This window comes from Maylandia zebra, linkage group LG16 (genome assembly GCF_041146795.1).
Source record: "Maylandia zebra isolate NMK-2024a linkage group LG16, Mzebra_GT3a, whole genome shotgun sequence".
Classification (NCBI taxonomy): domain Eukaryota; kingdom Metazoa; phylum Chordata; class Actinopteri; order Cichliformes; family Cichlidae; genus Maylandia; species Maylandia zebra.
In genome coordinates, this window is record NC_135182.1 from 22180593 (window position 1) to 22206763 (window position 26171).

The following is a 26171-nucleotide window of genomic DNA, read 5'->3' on the forward strand; positions in this document are numbered from 1 at the left end:
AGCGTGCATGACGTCAGCGGGAATGTGGGAAACCGATGTGCACTCCTGATTGGTTGCGAAGCGAATACGGGGGCGTTCCCGAAGAGGTACGCGTTGTTAAATTAACCAATGACTGAGAAGATGATAGTTACCTTGGTTACCTGTTTTGTCAACCCATACACTATAGAAGGGAGAGAACAAGGTAAGCTAGGTGGCTCGTCGGGTATATATACTTAGTTTACAACGCAAATAATCGCTAATTGTTGTGTGTAACTTTATTGTAGGTGTAGTTTGAGCTTGGTCTTGTAGGAAACCTTTGGTTCACTTGTTTTTTTTATGTGTTTTTTTTGTGAGGTTGAGCATAAGTTCTACCTAAGTACTGTCGCTAAACTATAGCAGTAGCAGCTATGACAATGATAAAGTTAAGCGTTTTCTAGTTTAATTAAGTAATATAACAATTGGTAAAAGTCGGTAAAGTAAATTAACAGAGCTTGGCTTGGAAAATATTTAGGTTAGTTGTATGGCCATAGTTTTAACAGCAAAAAAAAAAAAAAAAAAAAAAAAAAAGACAACCTAATGATTTTTAAAAAAATATTTCTTTTGTACATTTACCCCACGTGCCACCTTTTCGTCACTGGTGTTATCTTACTCATTATGCAAATTTGGGGGGCTTCTATTAATTATTATTTAGAATAATGCAATGATAATGCAAAAATCATAAGATAATATTTTATTATTTCAAAGCGTTTGTTCAAAGCGTCAATGTATGATATTTGCAAAGCCATTTATTAGCAATAAAATCAAATGAAAGCATATAAAGAACACTTAAAACGAGTGACAATGCCATTCTTTATATCTTAACCTGTACCTGTACCAAATTTCAGTGGATGTAAAATTATTATCTCAGGGGTCTAATGTTACCCATAAGGAAGGTAACAGCAGTGACAGTTTTCATGGAAAATGCTTTTTACAAAATAGATGCTGCAAGCATCAAACCACATGGTAAATGGTAAATGGCCTGTATTTATATAGCGCTTTACTATGCGCACACATGATGTCAGTCATCTTATACTCACCAAATTATGTCATTTTATCTATTTATATTCTGTTGTTTTTGTTTTTGTTTTTCTTTAACAATTTCCTAACTGTGTCGTATTAGTGACTTCAACTAAAAGCTTCTTATGAAATTACAAGATAAAACAGAAAAAAATCTGATAAATGAAAAGAGACACTGGTCTCATCATGACCATTTCTTTATAGTGCTTCAGGAAATCTGTGATAGTAAGTCAAGTGATGTCATTATTGGGATGTTTTGTTTCAAAATAATAAACGTTTCTCATAACACCAGTGACACAGTTTTAAGGGACCATGACTGTCTTTATATATCTTACAATATTTATTTCACATTTTGCTTCATTTTGTCACAGTCATCATATTTTTAACATATCTGATTGATTTGATGCAAAAACTTATATGCAAAACATATAACAAAAAAAACACAGCCTTTACCCACCATACTCCACTGTGGGGACAAACGCTGTGGTGGTGCCTGTTCTTCTATATAATTTAATTAAAAAAACAGATATTGTGAATTTAATGGATGAGGAAGGAAAAAATATTCAAATTTAACATGGAAATAAATTGTAAATAAAGTGGTTTTTAAGTGTAGTAAAAGCCAGGGACAGAAAAATTGACATTTCTAGAATGACCTATGTCTTGAATCCTAACCTTGGCTTGCCATTTGGTGTTGAAATGGAAAAAATAATAATTTTGCTGTCCTTAAAATTGGTATTTAAGTCTATATGTAATGGAGACATGGGCAAAAAATAGAAAAGGATTCAGAACAGCGCATCTGTTTTCCCTCCTATCATAAAAAAATTAATTCCTGCATAGTTCATCCCATCTCTTCACACACCATGCATTTGAAAGGAGATGAATCCTGTGCGAAAATCTTTCCAAGCTTAATCCAAAACAAAGGCAAAAAAGAAAAAAAAACATTCCAGCAGTATATCACACACACACTGGCTGCAGTACACTAAAACTTGTTGATGTTAACTAGCATTTTAAACAATGTCACACCAAACTTTTTTTTTTGTAGGCAACAAAGCTGTGCATGTGTTTGCAGCGCAATAATTAATGTATTTATTTTGAAGGTACTCTGGTGCATGAAGATAAAGCTCCACAGTGATGAGTGGAAAGGATCTACAAACATTCATAACGAGCATTAAAACGGAAGATGTTGGTAAGTGAGTGAAAAATGGCTGGAATATTCTGGCTTCTGACATAGTGGTCTACTGAACTGTTGAACCGGTTTGACCTGAAGCCCTCATGTCGAATTCTCCAGGTGCCTTTCAAGTCTGTTGTTTTTGTCACAGGCACAGCTTGTGTTTATCCACCTGCTTCCTTGAGTCAAGCCGAAGCACTGAAAAAAAACGTCTGACACAGTTTGTCTCTGCTATCCCCCTCCTCCTGTGCAATCATTTCTTTATTACACATACAATCCATTAGAGCTTAACTGGTGCTGCTCCTCTGTCTAACCTTTTTTTTGCTGAAGTCAGCATAAAGTTTTTACTTCAGACATTAAAAGTGATGAGATTTTCAAGAATTCCAGTGATCCTAATTCATCCATATCATCTGTTTTCATCCATGCAGAAAAACTGACAGTGCGAATGAAAAATGGTCTTGGCAGCTCAAAATACAAGCCGGCAGAATATAAAAGACTACTAGCGATTGTTGATGCCAAACGCCAGGAGACTGATCTAATTGGACAAAAGGTAACCTTTTCTTAGCACTATAATCCTTGTGCTAATAAAAAAAGCTGTGTTTTCCTAAAATAAAGTCCTGTTGCATTTAATAACACGTTGATTCAGCAGCAAATAAAGGAGTATGTGGAATAAAACCACTCATTATACATCAAAGGAAGTGTTAACTAAATAGCATGTCCTCAGTAGTAGTAAAAAGTGCAATATCTGTGTGCGTGCATGTGTGTGTGTTTACCTTTTCCCACTCTTTCATATATGCCACACGCTGTAAAAGGATTTCATTTAGCATAAAATAGACATTGCATAATTCTTGTAGTTTGTCCAACAACATGAAAGAGAGCAGTAATATCACTGCCATACAGAATGGCATTTCTGTGAATATTCATTTGGCTTCCTGTGGTTTTTCCCACCACACTGTTTGAAGTTCATAGTCACATGATTATGAGCTGATCAAAAAGTTAATGCTAGGGGCACTGGAGATTAGGCTGTTAGACCTGTGTTGTTTTAATTAGTAAATTGTGTCAGAAGCCTTCTAGCATCATCGTGATAGCCCATGGCTTCTTCAACCCTGTGCTCTGGATAACTTAGATAAGAGAGGCTATGTTCATATTGGCCCTCCTGAAAAAGCAGGCTTTTTGAACATCTCATATTGGTGATGTGATAGGGGTAAATAAATTACCATGAGTAGCCTCAAGCATGGGATCATTTTTGCTTTCTATAAATGGACTGGCAGCATTAGTAGACAGTAAACACTTGGCAGCTCTATACTACACTCTGTGCACTGTGTTACCCAATATACAGATATGTGTGTATGTAAACACTAAAAAAAGGAGTGGGAAACATATTTTTTTCAGTACTGTTTTGATTACAGGTAGACATCCAACAAATGGGCATAATATTGCTACATTTTCCCTACTGATTCACCTATATTAATGTTTACGTGTTTTTGCTGAAACACATTATATTATAAGAAAATGCATAACTGACAGATTCCATGTCTCCAATATTGCGGGAGAATCCCCTTTGTGTGATTGCAAAGTTATTGATCCTTTACTCATGTATGACATTTCATTGATGATTTGTATTTCAAAATGTATTAAAAGGAGCAATAAAGAATGAAAAATGCATAAGGAAAGGGTATATCAGAGGGACTGCTCAGGATGGAGCTGATTTGGAGACAAAGTAAAAGGGGCAAGGTTGAGATGGTTTGGCCATGGGTAGAAGAGTGATAGTGCATGTATTAGGAAAAAGCGAAGGTTAATGGATGTAGTGAGAAAGGACACGCAGATAATTGGTGTGATGCAGAGGATAGGGTGGCAACACCTGAAGGGAGAAGTTGAAAAAAGAATGAGACATGGCTTATAACAATACCTGTGGTTTAAGTTTAAATCCTTCAAACTGAAAAAGACTCATTGTGTATGAAAGGAAATTAAATGTCCTCATACAACTATTTTTACATTGTTCATGTGGATGTCTACGAGCTGAATATACAAACCCTATTATAGAGAATTTAAGACACTGTGTAAAATATAAATAAAAACAGAATGGAATGATTTATAAATCACATAAAACAGAATAATAACAGAAGATAGAAAATATGACATTTTAGTATTTCATGAAAAATATTAGGTTACTTGGCAACAGGTCAGTAACAGGTCAGAGGATAAAAAGAGATCTTAGAGAGTCAAAGTTTCTCAGAAGTAAAGATGGGTTGAAGTTCACCAATCTGGGAAAAAAAATTTGTGTCTACTAATTGTGGAAGAATTCCATAAAATGTAAACAGCTTGTCATCTACAGTACATAGTATTACCGAAAGATTCAGAGAACAAATCTCTGTACACAAGTGACTAGGTTGAAGATTAATACTGGATGCCTGTGACGTGCATCGCTGCATTAAAAACAGCCATGATTCTACCATGGAAGTCTCTGCATGGGCAAAGGAATAGAAATCACTGCCTGTGAATGCAGTTCAGCATGTCATCCACAAAGACACGTTAAAACTCTGTGATGCAAAGAACAAGCCATGTGTAACATGATTCAGACAGGGCAGTGTCTTCTCTGGCCTAAAGCTTATTTGAAATGGACTGAATTAAGTGTTAAACTGCTCTGTGGTCAGACAAATCTAAATATGAAATGCTTTTCAAAAACATCCTTCATCCTCTGGACTAAAGAGAGGGATCATCCAGCTTGTTATCAGCTCTCAGTTCCTGATGATATGGGGCACATCAATCCAACATCTATTACAAGAGCATTACTTCGTAGCAGAAGAGTCAGGGTGCTGAACAGGCCTGTCTGCAGTCCAGAACTTTCACCAATTAAAATCATTTGGCACATCATTAAATGAAAAATATGACAAAGCAGATATAGAACTGTTGAGCAGCAAGAATCCTACGTCAGACAAGAATGGAACAACATTCCTCTCCCAGAAGTCCAGCAGCTGGTCTCCTCAGATGTTTACATACTGTTGTTACACAAAGAGGAGATCGCTAAACATGGCTCTGGCCCAACTTTTTTAGAAATGTGTTGCTGCTTTCAAATTGAAAATGGCCTCATTTTTTTTCTTGAAGTAGTGCAACTTTTCATTGCACATGAAGAACTACTACATGTTTGTTTCACAGAAAGTAGAGAAAGAATGAACCAGAGTTAGAAGAAAATCCTCTTTTATGTTATTAGTAACATAAAATCTTTTTTCTTTTATGACAAGTCAAGGAGCCTATTGTGGAAAGATCTATGGAAACGTGAGAAATGTATGAAGGGTGAGCCATGGATTTACACAGAATATTCTAGGTCAAGTACAGAGTTGATTTTCCGACGGTATTATGGTCTTCTGACTTGAAAATAACCATTTTCAATTTTTTTTATCCAGGTATTTCGTATGGGTCTTGCAAGGTGGCATGTAATCCAGGCAGACCTTTGAATATTTTATACATTTTTTTACATTTTCCGTCTGGAAGCCAGGAAGTGTTATGTCAGCGATTTTTAAAATGCCATACATTTTGTTTAACAGAGGCATAAAAATAAGATTGGTATGGGTTAAGAATTAAATGGAAGGAAATGTTGTTAAATGCATGAAAATGTATAATGTGGTGTGAGAAAAACTTTAAATATGAGAATTAAAGACCTCAATTTTCCTTTGGTTAGGTTTAAGCAAACAATAATGTTCACTAAAATGTTTTAAGTGCCTTTACCTAAAAACTGATTGGGAAGCTAACCAATTTAATGGCTATTATAATGCTAATAAGAGTAGATATTAATGGATTAGTTTTATTTGGCAGAGTGAGACTACAAATGAGGTGATGTAATTTTTGCTCCAGGCACAGTTTTTGCAGTCCAAATGAGTTATTAGACAGCCAGTGCAAATTAAAATTACCTATAATACACTGCCTGGAAGAGGCATGGAATATCAGCAGTTTGGCCTTTTTTATTTCAGTGCTGCACTAAAATCCAACTGAGCACTGTAGATTGACTTACTATAAAATGAGCATTAGCAAAACATATCCAAAAACAGCAATCCCCTCTGAACACATAGACACAGCATTTGAATGTATACCCAAATCATTTTAATCACTGCTCATCTGGAAATTACTTGCAACCATGTTTTGGTTTTGTGAGATTATATTTTGTGAAAAAAAACACTGATAAGACAATGCGTTGCTATGCTAAAGGTGCTCTAACGGAGTGCTTTAAAGAGGGTTTATGGGGGGGAACCCACAAGTGATGACAGATTAAGACTGCTACCTCCCCCGTTTCTCCTATTAACATGCCTAATGTGTATCATTTGTGTTTCATCAAATTTTTTCCAGTTTATTTTGTTTTTTTGCATTAATAGTGACACTGTTCCAGCTGAATTATGAGTCACTCAAAGATTTAATAATGCTAATAAAAACTGAAGCATGCCTTTAAATGGATTAAATGCTTTCAACCATAAGAATACTGCGTATTTCACATTCTTTGCAACATTATGATGTATGTATAAACTATGTGCACAATATGCTTTGTGCTTCATTCAAAATGGTCTAGACATTTGATGCGTTAAAGCACTGCGCATAGAGATCTCTCCGGATGAAGTTAATTGTAGGCGGAAATAAATGTTCCTAGTTAAAGTGCATTTAAAAGCAAGCACTCCAGCCAAATGCATGTTGTGCTTCCAGGAAAACTGTTTATTCCTGCTTTGCATTTAACTGCCTTGTGACCCATCTTATAGGTTCACAAGACTCGCTGTGCAGCCAAGGCAACCAAGGAGAGCTCCATATTACGGCAGCACAGACAGGTGTGGAGCACAGAGTGCCTCAGGCTGCAAAAGGCTGAGTAAGAGCCCCCTATTACTCCCTGTCATTATCTGCTGCAGTTTTCTGAATCTGCTATTACACCATGCAACCATTCCACTTAAGCCCCATTATGCCTAGCCAGGAACATGCATGAAAAAATAAATAAATGAATAAACTGGACACACAAAAAAGATGAAACAAAAAATGTGTCCGAGAAAAAATGAAGAGAGGATATTTAAGCTGATTTTCTGACTCCATGACATTAAATTAACAGAGAGAAGTGGGTGGTTATAGCCATGCAGAGACAGAGGGGTATACTAAATGGAGGAAAAGTGTTCCTCTGTGGGTTGAGGCAGAAGTGTGGGACTGGGGGCCCCAGCAGTGTCATGTCTTGTGAAGTGAGAAGGGCAGCACTAGCTCTGGGGTGCAGCTTGTTTGGCTGCATAATGACTATGTCTGAGCCACCCAAGGTTAATGATGTACACAAGCGTTATCCTCAGTAATGAGCCTAGTCATAAGGATGGTGCCACTGCTTGCATCTCTCTCCACACATATCTAGTTAAAGTACCTTGGGATTCAAACAAGCAAACAGGAAAGTATATCTCTATGGTTACTTGTTCCTTTTTGCAACCATCTCAACCATGTTAGCAAGAAACAAATAATTATTGTAGCTCTCTCTGTGGGTCATTTCAGTATGAAGCTGCTCACAGCAACAAGACATCCTACCCCTAACTTTTGTCAAACTTTTGGAGAAAGTCCACCAGCGAAGTCTGTAATACTCTGTGTGTGTGTGTGAGATAGATGAAAAAAAGTTTTCACCTTCTTATGGCCATCTCTAAATGTGGAATTGTTGTAAGCCAAATGCAAAGAACATGCTTTTTTTATTTTACTCATTTAAGGGTAAAATATATACTTTTTACACCGTTATGTATAATTAGCAGCTACCTTTCAGGTCATGGCCGCTTGTACAAATTCAGATCAATAAGTTGTCATATAGTTTTATAGATTAAGCTACAGAGCACTCCATAACGTTAGGAAGCTGACATTAACTCCATGTTTATTAGGTACTGCATTACAGTGATGCTTGCATCAATAGATAAATAAATAAAGTCTCTTATTCTGAAACAGGCCATTTTGCATAATTATATCATTTATGCTTAGGTTTAAAATGAGTTCATTATTTGTCATTTAAATTAATGGATATGTTTGCATTTAATAGAATGCATTTGTTCTCTCCAACAGAGAGAAAGCTGAAAATGACATCCATTATTTTATAAAGCAGATCAGGCCAAACAATATAACGGACAGTGCCATCTTCTCTCTTCAAGAATATGGTAAACAACTACATTTTTTATGTGCATTTGTGTCACCATCACCTTGCTGTTTAAGCAGTGCACTGCTAATGTGTATACCTGTGTGTTTTCGGGTTTTAGAACTGTTTCTTGAGAGGGAAATTGAGGCATTCAGGATAAACTCTGTGCAGCCTATTTATCAGCTCAGGGATGACCTGGTCTTCAGACTGGGTGAAGTACAACATCAGCAGCTCTCTGCACATCCATCAAACTGGGAACAAGTGATACAACAGGTATTGTGAGATATGGAATAAGGGCTTAGTGATTTTGATAAAGACCAGCCATATATATATACATGTATAAAAGAGTGTTTTGCAACATATGTCCTTGATTGGGGGAAAAAAGAAAAAAAGTGGCAGTATTTTTTCCTGTCTATACACTTCAAGTCTTCAAAAGCAAATCTAATCAGCGGAAACTCTCTGCAGGTACCAGACCAAAATAGCCCATCCAGCTCCTCCACAGAAGTTTACAATCTCTTACTTTCACACAGTGATCTTACCTTGTGCCCAGCAGTATATGCTGTCCATGAAGCTGTTGTTTGTTAGATATCTGTGGACCCTAAAGACATAAATTCTGTCTGTGACTCTGAGAGGCTTTTGCTGGGTCTAGAGATGAATCGTGAGATTAAGGAGTTAGCCGGGTCTCAGAAACACCTTACTGGGAATGAAGTGTACACTAAGATCTCTTCCTTTTTTGAATGTTTCTACTAATACTGCTACCTTGATATCAATAATGTACTGTATATTTTTACATTTTTGGGAGGGCTTTGCATTTTCAACATGCAATAGCCCATCTCAATTCATGGCACATTTGAGCATTCCTGTCCTCAAGTCATTTCCTGCATACCAAAAATGATGGTGTTGGCTGATAAATGTTTAAAAAATATTTACAGTTATCTGGGTTTTGGTTTTTTGTTTGTTTTTTTTAACTTATGCAGTGTTATGAAAAACTTAGTTTACCCTGACTGCTTCCACAGGAATTAAGAGGGTAAGTAGCAGCCAGGTGTCATCGATAAAAGTGAGCACCTTTATAAATGCAGAAGTTTTGGCAGTTTGGTAGTCTGAAGCAGGTCTTGCTAACATGCTAACAGGTCTCTGTTAGCATATTAAATATTAAAGTTCATGACAGTACAATTAGACTGAACAAGTATGTCCTGTTTGGAAGGCTGCCAGTGGAAAGCCTCTTCTTCTCTTCCAAAAAGAACTTGGCAGCAAACTTAGGTTTACACAGTTGCATCTGAACAAAACACAAGACTTGTAGAAGAGTGTACTTTAGACAGATGAGACCACAGCGGAGATATTTGGCAATAATGCACAGAGCCACATTTAGTGAAAACCAAACACAGCATTTCAGCGCATGGTTTGCAACTATGGGACCCTGGCACCTTGCAGTCACCGGGTTGAAGATAAAATCCTTTGCATACCAAAGTATACTAGAGTCAAATGTAAGGCATCTAAAGCTTGGCTGAAATTTGGTCATGGAACAAAACAATAATCCCAGGCACAGCAGCAAATGTCCAACAGACTGGCTGAGAAAGAAAAGAGTCAAGGCGCTGCAGTGGCCCACGCAGTCAAATTGCAGTCCAGTTCTCAACCCCACTGAAATGCTGTGGCATGACAAATGACTGCAAACCTCAAGGAACTGAATCAACATTGTAAAAAAGAGTGAGCCAGAATTCCTTCACAATGACACGAGAGACCGACGCAGTCATACAGAAAAGGATTACTTTAATTTACTTCAGATTGTTGCTGCTAAAGGTGGTTCTACGAGCTATTGAATCCTGGTGTTTAGTTCGTTTTTTATAGGAGACATGTATAAACTCTCTTTTCACAAAACATTTGTCAGTATTCAGAGCATGGGTAGCTCTTTGAATTTGATGTCTATTTCCTTCTCCTTTTCAAATGCCTTATTGTTTGGTTGTTCACTAGGTAGGTGTTCATTGGGTGATATTGTCTACCAATATAACAAGTCATAACAGTATATTAATACAATCAGGATCAGGATCAGCTACATCATATTTGTATTCTTTGCTTCCAAATAACACTTCACAGCTTAATATTTCTTAAACATTACCTTAGATCTAACTACTCCTTTTAATTAGGCTCTTACAGTTTTAATAGGCCTAATTAGTGATTTTCTATTATTGCAGCAGTCTATCAGAAGTTCATAAATTTAGATGACCGAAAGAAAATATATATAAATATCTTGAGAGAGAGTTGTTTGTGGCAGAGGACTTCCAAGGTAGCCAGAGCAAGATTTGTAGTTCTGTTTTACCATTTTGTTTTTTCTTGACAACAAAAGGTCAAACTGGCATGTTTGTTTTCTAACACTGTATTTAATACATTTTTTATGTTTTCATTCTTGTACCAACAGATAAACTTTGTCAAAGCACAACAAGATGACATTATTGCAAACTTTGATGAAGAGTATCTGGACCTGGAGAGAGAGATTGTAGGCCTTGGCCTGGAGGTTTGTTATTTTATGCAGAGAAATTTCCATTGTCGATAATAGCATATTCTTCACCTTAATAAGTGAGTGCTACAGTGTGTCGTGAGAGGAAATTAACATTTCATTATGCAGGGAATGCCAAAGTTTGCTCCATCTGAATATTTTGTTTATTTATTTTGAACTAAGTTAGACGTTTATTGGGTCATCGTTCTATTCTTCAGTAACCTCTTTACAGTTCTGCTTATATAACTGACTACTGAGATATGCATCCAACATGTTGATATTTAGAACACAAAGCTGAATATTTTCACCAGTATGCTTAACAGTTAGCAAGATGTTTGTTTTAGGAAATGCTTCTCCCTGTTTTCTCCAAACACCCGTCCACAGCATTAATTTTTGAACCCCTGCTTGAGGGGTTGTGTTTGCTTGTATTAATTTCAAATGTCAGTCAAAATATATGATTATCCCAAACTTTTATGTAAAACTGTATATATCAAGCACATAAAAAGTCTATAGGCAACCTCAAGGATTGCCATATTGTCCTTCACAGAAATATCTCACTAGTGCTTCAGATAATTTGGTGAACATTCCAGAAGAGGTTTTGAATTCAGACTGCCCTTATCCAGAGCTGAAGGACTCACTGATCGAAGCCTTTCACTCCCTATCAGAGAGATACCAGAGCAGGCTGCAGAGCCTCCAAGAACAACTGCAAAGGACAGACAGGTATGTCTGAAGATGTCTGAAGATTTAAGCTTTGCTTTTTTCCCCTTATTTGCATAATTCAATGTTTTTACGCATTGCTGGATGAAATATATCGCTGGTTTTTACCGCTAACGTGAAATAGGTGGCTGAAATAGGCTTTTAATGATCTTCAGCCTTTCATTTAGATAATTACATGCGGGAGCAGAGCTCTGCTGTAACTGGACAGATCAAGATGAAAGATTAAGAACTCAACAGGATATTAAAATCATATAGATGCATAGTCACTTCACTCTGCAGAAACAACCTTTTAAATACGTATTTCTCACCAGGAGAGTGATTATATCAATATCTCCAAGCTACTTCAGAGCTCGATTTTTATTTACATACAGCTGCTTTTATATTATTGTTACACAGTACTGCTTTTTATCTGCATGTACTATATGAAAATGCAATGCAGTCAAATGAAGGTAGAGAAAGACAATTTTGTAGTGTTGCTTATCTGTTGCAGTGCTTTCCTTTCTGATCATGTACTGTTTGTGTTGAAATTGTTTCAGGTTCTGTGGCTGGTGTGAGCACGATCATGAACACTTTACGTTCACAGTGTCTAGGTATACTCATGACATACCCAACCACAGAGCCCTCTGCATGGATATGCTGTTGAGATTCTTTCCTGGGAAAAGTAGACAAGAGCTGGTAAGTACTTTAGGGGAAAAATCTGAATTAATTGTTAAATTTATTTATAAATGGACAAACAGAAAAGCCAGCTATTGTTCTAATCAGGAAATAGGTAAAAATCTCTAAATGTACAAAATTTGATGGTTGATATTTTCATATGTAAAGACATTTTGCATTAATTTTCTACAAGTTATGAGAGTAAATTGAGTATATTTTTGGTTTTTACACTATTCTATGACATTTTATTAACTAGAATAGTAGTGGCATAACATTAATAGCAGCAGAAGTCAAAAATAAAATAAAATAAATAAATAGTTGTAGTATAATGTAATTAATCTGGTGAAGCAATGATCACCTTTGAAAAGAAGTCTTGTTCCTCCTCATACAGTTAGAGTCACTCCTTGAAGCCAACCTGTGCAACCACAGTCTGGTGTGCTGACCACAGAACAACTGAGCATCACGTGCCTTGCTCAAGCCTAAAATGTATCTTTGGGTAAATTGGTCCCCAGGTTTGAATGATTGGTCACTTTCCACCAAGCATCATTTTATTATTATTTCTTTTTTCTTTACTACACACAAAACACACACATACATGCTCTCTTACATGCATTTACCATAAATTAAGGCATTAACTTTCCCACACACCCATCTAAAAATGTACTTTACTCCCCTGTGAGAAGCAGCCCCACAGTGTGAGTCCCAAGCTCCCTGATCAATGTAGCTTAGTACCCTGAACCCAGCAGTGAGACACATAGATAAGCCTGGACAATGATCTGCTCAGCACGCTGCAGGATATGCCATGTCACCCACTGTGGACAATTTGCTCACGCCACCGCCTAGCATCACCATGACAACCGCCAGACCCTCTCTCCGTCCTCACCATCACCCAGAGACCTGTCCTCATATCAGTTCCAGCTGGGTGCTGCATTTAGAGCTGTGATCGTTCAGCCTTAGGGGAGTCTTGCAAGGAGGAGAGATGTCTTTCTCCATGCCCCTCACCCAGAAACATTCCCAGAGTTGGACTAATTCAGCTATTAGTCATAATTAGACTGGCTTGCGTGCATAGGATAATCAGTGAGAACTATAGATTGATTTGCTGAAACCTCTCTGATTACACTCACAAATGCAATTCTGCTATCAGCATGTGGAAAAAAGAAATCTTGATTTTATTCAGAGTTTTTGGCTGTTTCTCTATCTGATATCTAAATGAAATCAACCGAACAAGTATGTCTTTGATTATATCCAGCAAACTAGTAAAATGGTCCCCCTAGCTGAACTCAGCTCTGCCTGTGTGCATTTCCAGTGAAAACATGAATTGTGACTGGGATGTGTGTGATTTGTGATATTTTGCGTGTATTTGTACACGAAATCCCATTAGCACTCCAGACAAATTGGTGACTTGGAAATTCTATAGTTAGCGTTTTAATCACAATTTAATTATATTTCTATGGAGTCAGCATCTTAGCCCTAATGTTTCTTATGTTGTTTTTCACTTTAGAGCATTGAAGCCTGTTCTTGTTTGAGCTATGGTATTCTGCTCACCTGCCGTTAAATTTGATCTCTGTGCAGTCATTTTAGGATGATAGCGTCATTTTCTGTTGCTTTTGTCAGTCATATTTTAGCTGAATAGAAGGTGTGAGACAAATGGTTTGTGGTATGTAACAATTGAAGAGCCTTGGTGATAAAAGCAGCCTAAATGTTTGCAATTTCTTGCAGTTCTTCTTTTTCTTCCTCTGATCCTGTAGAAAAATATCCGAAGGAAAATAGGGGAAGTGTAGAAGGTTTATTACTTTTCTCTTTTAACCTCGAGATATTTTAAATATATCATATCTTGCAGTAGTTTATCCATAGCCTTCAGTTGATATCCAAGTGGCTATCCCTATCTCAGAAAAGTGTCACTTTAATCTGTATATGGTAATTTCTTGTATTTTTGGGTGACCTAAAGTAAAACCAGCATGTCACTTTCACAATCAGGTGGTTGTACTCCAGCCAGCTATAAGTGGACATCTCCCTCTGCTGGATGGGGCAATTAAATGTCTATTATCTTTGTACCAGCAGAGAATCAGCAGGATTTCATAATATTAATATAATAGTAATAATAATATTCCATGCTAATAGTAAAAATTATTCATACCTCTTTGTACTTCTGAGTTTATATGGCCATTATTTATTTCACATTCTCCTCCAGGAAACCTTACTCTGCAGAGGAAATGTAAATGCAGCAGCTGAACTAGGTGGTGTTACACTCTAAGTGTATACTGCAGGCACAGTGCTGTGGATACATCCACACAAACTGTGAGTGCAATGGCTGAAGTGCACCCAAGCCTGTGCACAAGCATGCAAACATATATGCACATATCTCAAAGGCTCATGCTTAGTCTTTACTTCAAACCACAGTAAAGGCAGGGGCAAAAAGAGAAAGGGAAGAACAAAGCAGGTGGGGGGCTTTTCCTCAAGTTCTAAAGTTGTGTATTAATAAACAGGATTTGCTTGACTGCCTCTGGCGCTTCTGTTCCGTTGGCAGGTCTGTCAGCTCACTCATTTTCAATAAAACCATTCAGCCGTCTAATGCCTTCCCACCGTCAGTTAGCCACTATTAGCCCATAGATGAATATCATTCCCTTGGTTCCAATGAAGCAGCCAAGTGGTGCAGCCTCTGTGAGCGCTGACACAATGATGAATAGCTACAGGCAGCCCTCACACAGAAAGGAACTGTTTTCCTGTAGGACATTTCACAGCCAGGAGAGAGAGAGACCATTTTATACACCAGCAGAGTTAGATCTGACACAGACTTGTCCCTATGGTCCTGCTGCCATTATTGTAGAATGTAGTAACAAAGGGAAGTTTTTGGTTTGCCATTAGCATATTGTTAATTTGGTGCAACACGATGCATAATATATCAGAGTTGCCGTTTGGGCTGTGGTGCTTTAGTTTTGAAGCACTATGATCACAGTGTCATCTTCCAGGTTTTTTTTCTGACTCTGTTTATAATTGTGCCTGATACATCTGTACAGTTAAACATACAAACAGTACACAGTCCATTCTCATTCTTCTTCCAGCTGGAGCATGAATATGTGTGGGACTTGCAGCGCTTCACCCAGGCGCAGCTAAGAGCAGTGCCCCAGCAGTGGCAGCGAGACCATGAAGAACTCCTGGCCCGAGCCCAGGTCACACTGCAGGAGGCAAAACATGCCCACCAGGAGGAGCTGGAGCTACACAGAGACCGCCAGAACCAGCAGAACGTTTACTTGCATCTCAGAGAAAAAGTTAGTGCCTCTTTTATACCTTTGAGTCTTCAGTTGTTGCATTTTTGAGATACACTGAAATCTACTTATGGTGCCAGAATATACGTTTTCCTCATATATATTCAGTATATGCTATATAGTTAACATAACATTTTTTTCCTATATTCCTTTCAAGCTATCTCATGTGCAGCTGTGATAGTGTTAAGTTTGAGGGAGCAGATTGCCTGCTTGTGTACAGTATATCTGCTGATGAGGCTGTATATTACGCCAGGCTGCCTGACAGCATCTCTTGCTTTAGCTGCCACTTGGGATGGGCTGTGAATGCAAACAAGCTAATAAGAATGGTCTTGCAAACATGATGTTGCTGTCTCCGAGGGGTGCTAGTTCACATTCGCACAACAAACAAGTTACTCATGTGAACAAATCCATGTGGTGTTGATATAGCACCAAGTTGCTTATGTCCTGTGGCTGTTTGGATAAGACACTGATGTATGAGGTAGGGCTGGTGGGAGCCGACAACACCGAATCTCATTTTGTCAAAAAAACACCACAGAGGTTGTTTTTCTGCTGTTGGTTTGCAGATGCAAAGTTCTAGGATTGTTTTCTGTACAGATCTGTGAATTCTTCCCTCTTGGCATGAATTAATTCTTTCTGTTTTCAGTGTTTTTAACTCTATATTACCACAATTTTGGTATCTTGTTTCGAAAGTTGTTACGAGACTGATCCTGATCCTAACAACCACAATATATAGTTAATAACTAGAGCCCAGCCAATATATATTGGCGAGGGTGGTGTATTGCCCGATAATTGGTATTTGCCTTTATATCGGTATTGGCATTTAAAACTGATAAATGAAAATTAAAAAAGTAAAAGAAGAGATGGAAGAAACTCTCTGTTCTATGAATGTGGATGTTGCATAATTTGTCCAGGCTCTTAGGGCACTCTGCAACTTTCAAGATTATTTTTAAACAACGTTTTCATATCATCCTAGTTAGGACTCATAAATCGCTACAGTTACCAAATATTATGGGGGAAAAACAATATAAGAAAATATCGGCCAAAATATCAGGTTTGTAAATCACCAAAGATTGTATCGGTCTTAAAAAAAAGTCTATATTCTTGTAGCGCTGTGAATAACGATCTCCACTCCTTTCCTTCTGCTACCTGCCAGTAGATTATTTTTCACATTTGTGTCACACTGAAGAGTTGAAATGTTTTCTATACAAAAGTTTGAAAGATAGTACATTCTCAAAAACAAACAAAACCTCCCAATTTTTTTATTTTACTTTCTAAATAGTAGTGCAACTTTATATATGACCATATACTTGATATGTCTTAAAGTGCATTATCCTAAACTTAAAGCAAAAGTTGGGGAATTGAAGACTGACTGTCAATAGGTTATTATTTTTTTCTTATGGAGTGTAATTTAAGTAGTGGATGTGCACATATTTGAGTTTGCGTGGAGGCTCAGATGGTGTCTTGTTTTCATTCAGTCTTTCTTTCCACCGCCTTTATCATCACTGCGCAGTGACACTGCAGCGAGGCAAGATGGATTCTCCTTCCGATGCGTCTGCCTCTTTAATGCTTTGGTTTCTGCAGCTGCTCCCTCTGATCCAAACAACTCCCCTGACTCTACTGTGAGTCATCCCTGTTGTATTTAGTGTACTGTGTAGGAAAATATGGTAGCAGAAACTTGCATATTGGAGCTGGCAGTATAATATAAATAAATGAATGAATCAAAATGTATATTTTATGGAGGGCTAACGGTCAACATGATCTATAATTCAAGAGCAGTCCATCCTGGGTTTTTTTTTTGTGTTTTTTTTTTAACAATACAATTGTTTTTTTCCATATAGGGGTAATCTGATGGAAAAGGATGAAAAGCACAGTTTCAAAAAAGACAACAGACCCTTTGGAAACAGCTTACTGTGAAAAAGAATTATAAAAGAAAGATTATAGTGATGGTACTTTTTGGTTAAGGCGGTAGAGTAAGTGCCTACTTGTTACGTTTTCTTCCTTGGGTTTCCACATCTCGTCTTCTCAGTGGGTTCAGATGAGAGCATACACAGGACAGTTTTTGGTTAGTGCCGGTCTGATTCTGACCTCATTATAGTGAGTGAGGTTGTGTGCTGCCATCCCACTCAGACACTCTTCAGGGAATGGTGCAGTGGGAAGAAATCAAGGGTAATTGATTTTAGAGTTTGCTTGAACTCTTCTGTTCTAGAAGGGGCAAGGATGCCACAGAAGACAATCTAAACTCATATGTATGCACTCAGATGAGATTACTGATCATATAGCAGTTTCAGAAAGCGCTCCAGACGTGAAATTGTAGAAGCTGTGGTTGTTTTAAAATAAAAAGATATTTAAGATAACTAGTCAACATTACATGCATGAGACCCAGCTCACAATCGTTCCATTTTATCACTGAAAGACAGACTCTTCTTTTCAAATCACCATCCGTTTGTTCTGGCTCTTGTAATTAGCTCGTATTGTTCTCTGTGTTACTGTTAATTCCGGCCTTTTATTGTGTCCTTGCTTTCATTTTACCTCCCACTTATATCTCGCTCCCAGGCATATTTGATGAGTGATTGTGTTTTTTTTCCACATGAGTAAATAAAGCCTGGAGGGATGACAGATTGTTGCAACATGCTCAGGTGGGAAAGGGATGAGCAGGCCAAAGGACAAGCGGCACTACAAACAAAAAAGAAAGATTTCACAAAACCGGAGGTTTTCTTTTATAGCCAGCACTCTTTTTTTTTTCTCTCCACCCTCCCACCTTATCTCCAGAGTACTTTACCAAACAAACATCACTGTTATAGATTAACTTATGGCCACATTATTTATGTGGTCTTCCTACAGTAATCAGGATATTCTCTAGGCTCTGTGTGAGGAGATCGCCTGTCATCGAGTCAGTCATTTAGTGGCTGCCGAGTCTCTCTGGTGGCCAGATGAAAACAACTGTGGAGTTGAGACAGTGTGTGGGCTCCACAGTGGCTCAGCTGACAACTCTCTGAGGAGTTAATTACGCATATGTCTATAATTTTTCCTTTGCACAGTGATGTACCTGTTATGGAACTCAGGAAAATGTTCATTGTCTTGGGTGTAAAAAGACAACAATAATTGCATAGTTTTATTTTTGTCATCTTGTAATGGACTTCAGCTCTTGTCCCTTAAAAGATTCTGTAAATTTCATGTATCATTAACGTCACTCAGCAGAGTGTTCCCGCATAATAAGGAGTAATGCTATTCTCGCTTCTGTTTGTTGCAGTAATTTACAGCGCTGATGATTTTATGGTTTTTGATTTTTTTAAAGCCTAATCTGCTTCCATCAGCTGTTATATATATTAAATAACTTGCAATAGAAAGTTATGATGGCTGCTGCAATGCCGGCTGACAAAAGACATTTAACTGTACAGTGATATTAACAAAAGCTTTGAGCCAGCTGCAGTGCTCCGATAAAAAGACTATCATTCTTTTGTTATTCTGACGTCTCTGCAGTCTTTTTTGTGCTACCATGAAAAAGGATGGTTTCCCATTTCCATTTGAATTCACAGAAAATGAGATTCCAGTGACAAATTACTGTAGACTGTACATAATGACCATTTTATTCTCTTTGTGCTACCTAAAATGCCTCTTCATTCCTGCCTAAACAAGAAGTCTTACAAAACACATTCAGACACTGGGAATCTTGGAGTTTTTAAAGAAACATTTCATTGTTGTGTGACCTGAGTGTATCAAAATATATGTACTCCCTACACACCTGCCTATATGATTTTCTATACATTTTGCAGGTATCTTATTTTGACTGATTGAACTTGATGGATAGTTTAATTATGTGTACTTGTTTTGCTGAGAAAATATGCCCACTAAAGTTATATTGGGTAACTTGTCAGAATATGCCAAAATTTCATTTTTTAAATGATTTATTTATTTGTTTTTTTGCATGGGTTTAAGCGTTTGATTATGTGAACACCAGAAGTTATTCAAATTATTACTGTGACCGTTCACAACCACAGGATTGTACTAAACAAAGCAATAATGGAAACTGTTTAAATAGCAAGTGCGCACATAGCTATGAGGCAAGAATGAAGATGAGGAAGAGGAAAGTACATGCCAGGATAGTAGAGACCCTGGTACTAATTTAAAAAAAAGAAAAGTTAACTTTAAAAAAGTGTCCAGAAGCAAAAATAAATAAATATTTTCTTACTTCTCCAGGTTCAGTAATACTGAGAACTCAAAACATCTGCAGGAAATAATTTTAATTGTATTTGCGAGAGTTTTCTAAAGAATAACCATATTGTATTTCCATCTTTAGCACTGCTAAATAGAAGTGGATTAGAGGCTGGAGTGTTTAAATTCTTCTCTCAATCTCACAGCTGCTGCTTTCTCTCAGGCAGACATCATGTATGATTAACTTGATGATATTGCTGGTGATAATGTGTGCCTGGTCAGTATTCAACACTTCAATACCCGGCATGCCACAGAGAGGCTGCTGCATAACAAACCTGTCACTCATTCCCCAGCAAATGTTTGTGGCTATGTGTGTGTTTGAAAAGTTAAGACAGTCTCTTTCCAAATATCTAGCTGGGTGACTGAGGATTGCTATTGATTTTCTTTTTTTTCTCAGCTAAAACTTGAAAAATCTCTACATTTTTAACTTGAGGAGCTTCTGTGTAAATATAATTAATCTAAATTGCAGAATGAGGATGCCATTCTCCTCACTAGGATACGTTTTGTTTTAGTGTAGGCCTCAAACGCAAGGGTTTTCTTTATGATTCATTGTTTAGAGGGGCCTGAGGGGGATCTAGAAAAGTGTGAAAAGCAATTTTGGCACCTCCTCTGGAGTTCGTGCCACAATTTGGCAGCTGGTTGTCTCCGTCTGAGTAATTCTTTCCAAACAGTTGCTAATAGACAAGAATCTGCCTTTTTCTTTTCTCCTTCATCCCTTATGTGTGTCTGCATGTGTATTTGTAGTTGCAGCAGTGGCGAGCCCAGCAGGAGGAGGTAGCAAAGCTTGAGGCAGCAATAGCAGCCAGACAACAAGAGGAAGAAGAGGCGAGGTTAAAGAGGGAGCGAGAGAAGGACGCCGCCATCAGGTTGCAGCAGAAAGAAACAGTAAACACTTCTCCACCCTTATAACAAATGTCGTTATAGGTTTGTTAAATCCTGGGACATTTGCTTATTAATGTCTATACTTTTGCATGTTTCACCTTAGCTTATATTATATATTTTATTAAAGCAAGCATTTTTCTAGATGATAAATGCTACCTTTTGGTTGGTTAGTGTTTTGTGCGAGTAATTCCTTAAAGCCAAAAGCTCAAAGCTTTAGATATTTTTGTTCTACTGTTGAACTGTATCATAACAATAAGAGCAGAGATCCTTGATATGGTCATCTCAGGCACACAACTCTGCTGTTTGTGAAGGGCAGCCAATCAGGAGAAGTTTGCTACTATGGCCAGCTTTCAGGAAGGAGGAGCTAAAAGTAGCTTTTTTAAGACAGTACACAGGATGAACTGAGCATCAGACACAAGACCATATGTGTGTTAAAGAGGAACTTCTTTGAACTGTGACTCATGCAACACTGCCCCAGCAAAGGCCAAGAATAAAAATGTGGAAGTGAAAGGCCAACTTTAATTGTTCTTTTGGGATAAAATGAGTATGAATTCTTATGCGGTGCGTTCCATCCACTAACATGCAAACATCCAATCAAAAACAAGGGACAACTATGTAGAAGACAATGGGGATTAGTTTAGGTTTAGATGAGTGTTTACAGTATTGATTTCATGCTTTCATGCTTTTTGATGCTTTCAGTACAGTATTGAAAGCATCAAATCATTTTGTATGTGCGCTCGTTCTAAAACCTTTTCATGTGTATGAACAGATGAGTGTATGAATGACTTCTCAAGGAATGAAATATCACTGAATGCCTACAAAACAACCGCTGAAAGTAATTGTCTCTTTCTTTTAGAAGTACTAGAAATGCCATAGAGTTTCTTTGGGTAAATAAAAAAGCATTATATTTAAGGACTTTATGAATGAATAAAATAAAAGAATAATTCCGCCATGGCAGGGTTTTTGGTTTTTTTTTAAAATTCACTGCGTTCAAATTTCTTGCCATTTATGGCTCCAGAATCTGAATGATTTAATTGTGGGCATGCATGGATATCAAATTGAAAGCACACTGTGGATATAATTACATGGGTATTTTGATTATTCACTTTAGTTATTGAACCCACAGGTACGACAGACCAGAATATGTGTGTGTGTGTGTGTGTGTGTATGTCTGACTGTTTAATTAAATTTCTCCTCAGGGGTCTGCTAGGCGAGTATAGGCAACCTGAGACATTCTGATTAATGAGAACATTTAGGCCTCATTGGATTCCATATAATTTAGCACAATAGTCTGGCAGACGTTGAAATATCATCTCATTCTCTCTATTTACACTTATCTGATTCCTGCTCTGTCTCAATCAATAGGACATGATGATCCTAAGAGTTTCCGTGGGAGTCAACTTAGTGGAAGTGTAGCCACTGTTCTTGTTCAGTTTTAGTCTTTGTTGATTTTTTTCCCCCAGGTCAGACAGTTTTATTTAAAGCAGCAGAAGAGGAGAGAAGTGCTGGAGCAGAGGGATCAAGAGAGGCTTGCTAATCTAAGAAGCGTCATGGAAGAACAGGCAAAGCGAGATAAGGAGAGGTGAGTGTTGCACCATGGGACCTTGAGTTTTCAGCGCTGCCAAGTGCATCAAGGTTGTTAAAGGCAGCTCAGAACCCTTAGAATTTCTGAATTGAGTAATTCAGAAAACAGCCATGACATGTTTTTAGTCAGCCACTTTATGCGTGCAATTTGGGCGATCACTCACAGGAATTCACAGTGTTGTCCAAAATTTACAAGTGACCTATGTCTATTTGAAAAATACATTCGAGTAAAAAGTGGAATCTAGCATGCTGCATTTTATTATTATGTGAAGCACTTTGAACAAATACAGTTACTAAATTATTTTTACATAATTTCCATTGTAAGCAGTGAGTGACAGAGTTCACTCAAGAGTATTAACAGGAAATTATTACCATTTCACCTTCATTTGTATCATGTATCATTAGTCAGTCTTTTCATTGACTAATTAAATAATACACTTTGGAACTTTCATGGACACAAAACTTAAGAATACAGTGTCTATATTTTTTCTTCTTTACATAGTCTTATCCTATGTAAAGAAGAAATTATATGTATATAATATTTATACATACACTCTGTGGTCACTTTGTATTAGGTACACTTTTTTCTGTACCTGGGTTGAACCGCTTTTTTTACCTTCAGAACTTTGTTAATTCTTTATGGCATAGATTTAACAAAGTGCTGGACGCATTCTTAGAGATTTTGGTCCATATCAATAAGTTAGCGTCACACAGTTGCTGCAGACTAGTTGGCTGCACATCTATAATGTGAATCCTTTGTTCCACCACATCCTAAGTGTCTTCTATTGGATTGATATCTGTTGATTATGTCGGCCAATTGAGTACAGTGAACTCCATTTTGGTGAGCCAGTCCAAATTATAGCCTCAGGTTCATGTTCTTAGTAAAAGGAGAGGCACTCAGTGTGTTCTTCTGTTGCTGTAGTTCATCTGCTTCCTCTTTCAATGTGTGTTTGCATTCAGAGATGCTCTTCTGCATACCTTTATGCCAGGGAGTGGTTATTTGGGTTGATGATGCATTACTATGAGCTCAAAAGCAGCTTTGCCATTCTCCTCTCACCTCTGGCATTAACAAGGCATTTTCTCCCAGAGAACTGGCACTTACTGCGTATTTTCTCATTTTCAGACCATTCTCTGTAAATTCTATAGTTGTGTGGACAAATCCAAGCCCATCAGCAGTTTCTCAAATACTCAGACATCCCATCTGGCACCAAGAGCAATGCCATGTTCAAAGTCACTTAAATCAGTGGCCTTTCCCATTCTGATGATTCCTTTAAACCTCAGCAGGTCATCTTCACCGTGTCTGCATACCTAAATGTAGACATGTAGCTGTAACTCATGTGAGTAGCTGATTAGATGTTTGTGTTAATCAGCTGTTGAACAGGTATATATAATGTATTAGTGTATATCAATCATAAAATATTTACTGAATACACAGGAATATGTACTGCTAAATGAAAAACATAGTATTAATCAGAAATCACGGCTGATTGTAGTTTCTTAAATGAAAAGAATGCTCTGATAATAATAATGGATTGGATTTATATAGCGCTTTTCAAGGCACCCAAAGCGCTTTACAATGCCACTATTCATTCACTCTCACACACTGGTGGAGATAAGCTACAGTTGTAGCCACAGCTGCCCTGGGGCAGACTGACAGAAGCGAGGCTGCCATATTGCGCCATCGGCCCCTCTGGCCAACACCAGTAGGGTAAAGTGTCTTGCCCAAGGACACAACGACCAGGACAGAGAGCCCGGGGATCGAACCGGAGACCTTCCGGTTACAGATACGCTTCCCAACCCCCTGAGCCACAATGTAGCATTACAAGTACTTTCTCTGAATATTTGCAACTTTCTAACACCTCCATGCTCGACCCTTGCTGAGTCACTGGAGATGTCGCACCTCATCAGTGATGCGGGGTCAGTCAGACGTGAGCACACTGGAAACTTTCAACAGGAAAACTAATGTCTCAGACTAATGTTAACTTGCTGCTGAAAAATAAAACGTGCCTTTAAAAACATTCTCTTGCGTGGTGTGGTTTCCATTTAATTTCTCTGCAGACACACACTCACATTGAATCCGTATAATGTTGTTGACTTTGGCTGTGAGAATGAATTCAGATGCGAAAGGGATTCATTGAGGAGCTGAGACAGAGATAAAAGCAGGTGATGGGAGAGGAGCTGCACTCTGGCAGCACCGTAGAGCCCTCCACAGCCTGGAGGTCTGCTGTGTCAGGAGCAATATGTAATGTTGATTGTGGCAGTGGCAGAGGAAGAAAGGGATTGTTTAGGTCTGATGTCCACACCTTTTCTGCTTCCTCTAGGGTGCAGTTTCGGGCAGATATGCTACAACAGCGACGGCTGGATAGAGAGGCGCGGGAGCTTGAGCGGCAGAGAGAAGAAGAAGAGAGACAGAATCGTCTGGAAGCTCTTAGAAACCAGGTGGAGCATTATCTGGTCTTTCAACCACTTGGATTAGTTCTGTCAGTGGAAATAACTCACAGGGGAAAAAAACTTGACTCATCCTTATCTGAGTAAAGGCATCACTGCCACCTTATGGCAGTAAGTAAAAAGACAATTGTATATTATTAGTAAATCCAGTGTATATTTTTCTTATTTCTCTAAGGTTGGGGTGGTGGCAGAGGCAGACCCAGAGAGGATGATGGCAGACACAGAGGCTTGGAAGTGTCGACACTTGAATGTAAACGAGTTTGAGCTCCAAAAGCCTCTCTACAGTATAAACACGTACACAGACACACAGGTGAGACATGATAGGATCTGCCCTCCTAACCACTTTCTTTGCAAAGTCTTTAAGGCTGCATGATCATTTGCCCCTGTCCTCTTATCTCTGCTCTGTATGTATTGAGCCTACATGACGTCTCACTCCCTCACTCACGTTTCCTTCGTTACATTAAGTCACTTAAGTTTCAGTTCCTTTTGGGTGACACTGACCAGTGACCCATGCACTGGTGGAAAATTATGTAAGCTGGGTGGCTGGCCAAAAAGTGTTTGTCCTCAACAGTCTTAATTTCAAGGCCACCAAAGTCAGTCAGTGAACTGTAGAGTCTGTGTGTGGTTTTGTTTTAACAGGTTAGGATTTGGGTATTGTGTAATATAGGTATTGACTAATGATTGTCAGACTGTGATGCTTTTCTCTTCTGTCACCAAATGATGATGAATTAATGATCAAACCTTATGTCAAGTATTAAATGTGTAGTGAACCATTAAAAACAGCAAAGGTTGCATAAAGCAGCTGTGTTTATAAAAAAAAAAATCTATCTTCCAGATTGTGTCTGATCCAAGAGTGCGGGTTGAGCAGGCTCTGCGGGAGGTCGGTCTACACCAGAGTCAGTATGCCAGAGAGGTTCTGTCTGTCATCGAGCCCCCCAAACCACCTCGGCGAGACACAAGGTCCATACTTAAATTCTGACCCAACTTTTGTTTAAGTCATCTTATGAAGTCCCACTCTTGTCCCAATATTAAACAACATATGGCTTATAATGAATTTGCTTCATGTGTAAGAATCTTTCATGGTATTTAATTAAGAGTGCTTACAACAGCTGCAGTTCTTACAAAGTAGTTTTTTTTAACTACAGTATCGTCCTCCAAATGACAATTACAATTACTAACTTGTAGATTTTATATATGAGAAATACATACAGTATCTGGCAGATGTGTTGAGCAAAGAAAAAGACAAATCAATCTTTAGTCACGGACTGCATTTTAGGGTGGGTTGTATTTGCATAAAAAAATCTTGTGTTGCAGAAGCTACTAACATCCTCAAATATTTGATAGCGCATTTACTAAAATATACTGCTGGAAGTTCTAATCTAAAAAAAATTGCTGAATAATTTTCTTCTAAAAAAGCATGTAAGAAGGTGTTTTTCACCACTGTCACTGGTATCTCTTTTTGTAGCAACAGATAGTTATTTCTCACTCTAAAATGACTTGAGGCTCCTCAAAGATCAGTTTTAGAACCACTTATTGCTTGAAAAGCCAAAAAACACCCCCCCCCCCCCCCCCCCCCCCCAAAAAAAAAAAAGACAA

At 38.0% G+C, this 26171-nt stretch overlaps 1 protein-coding gene across 3 annotated transcripts; it reads left to right on the forward strand.

The window, feature by feature from the left end:
- LOC101471290 (coiled-coil domain-containing protein 148) lies at positions 1-26143 on the forward strand. Of its 3 annotated transcripts, XM_004555390.4 has the most exons (15): positions 1-181; positions 2133-2221; positions 2632-2753; positions 6946-7049; positions 8252-8343; positions 8443-8594; positions 10735-10830; positions 11360-11532; positions 12066-12204; positions 15246-15452; positions 20406-20546; positions 22007-22125; positions 24449-24566; positions 24751-24885; positions 25411-26143. In XM_004555390.4, exons 2-15 carry the CDS (start codon positions 2167-2169, stop codon positions 25552-25554), a joined length of 1797 nt encoding a protein of 598 aa, XP_004555447.2. In that variant the 5' UTR covers positions 1-181; positions 2133-2166; the 3' UTR covers positions 25555-26143. The 3 variants fall into 3 exon arrangements, with proteins under 3 accessions (XP_004555447.2, XP_076731166.1, XP_076731167.1); XM_076875051.1 differs by lacking the exons at positions 1-181; positions 2133-2221 and adding an exon at positions 2272-2413; XM_076875052.1 differs by lacking the exons at positions 1-181; positions 2133-2221; positions 6946-7049; positions 8252-8343; positions 8443-8594 and adding an exon at positions 2273-2413.
- Positions 26144-26171: the final 28 nt, after the last annotated feature.

Bases quoted from the DNA above. Each gene is read 5' to 3' on its own strand.
- LOC101471290 (XM_076875051.1), top strand. From the start codon at position 2,308: ATGTCGAATTCTCCAGGTGCCTTTCAAGTCTGTTGTTTTTGTCACAGG. The intron at 7,050-8,251 runs GTAAGAGCCCCC...TCTCTCCAACAG, and splicing joins CTCAGGCTGCAAAAGGCTGA to AGAGAAAGCTGAAAATGACA. The intron at 24,567-24,750 runs GTGGAGCATTAT...TATTTCTCTAAG, and splicing joins TGGAAGCTCTTAGAAACCAG to GTTGGGGTGGTGGCAGAGGC.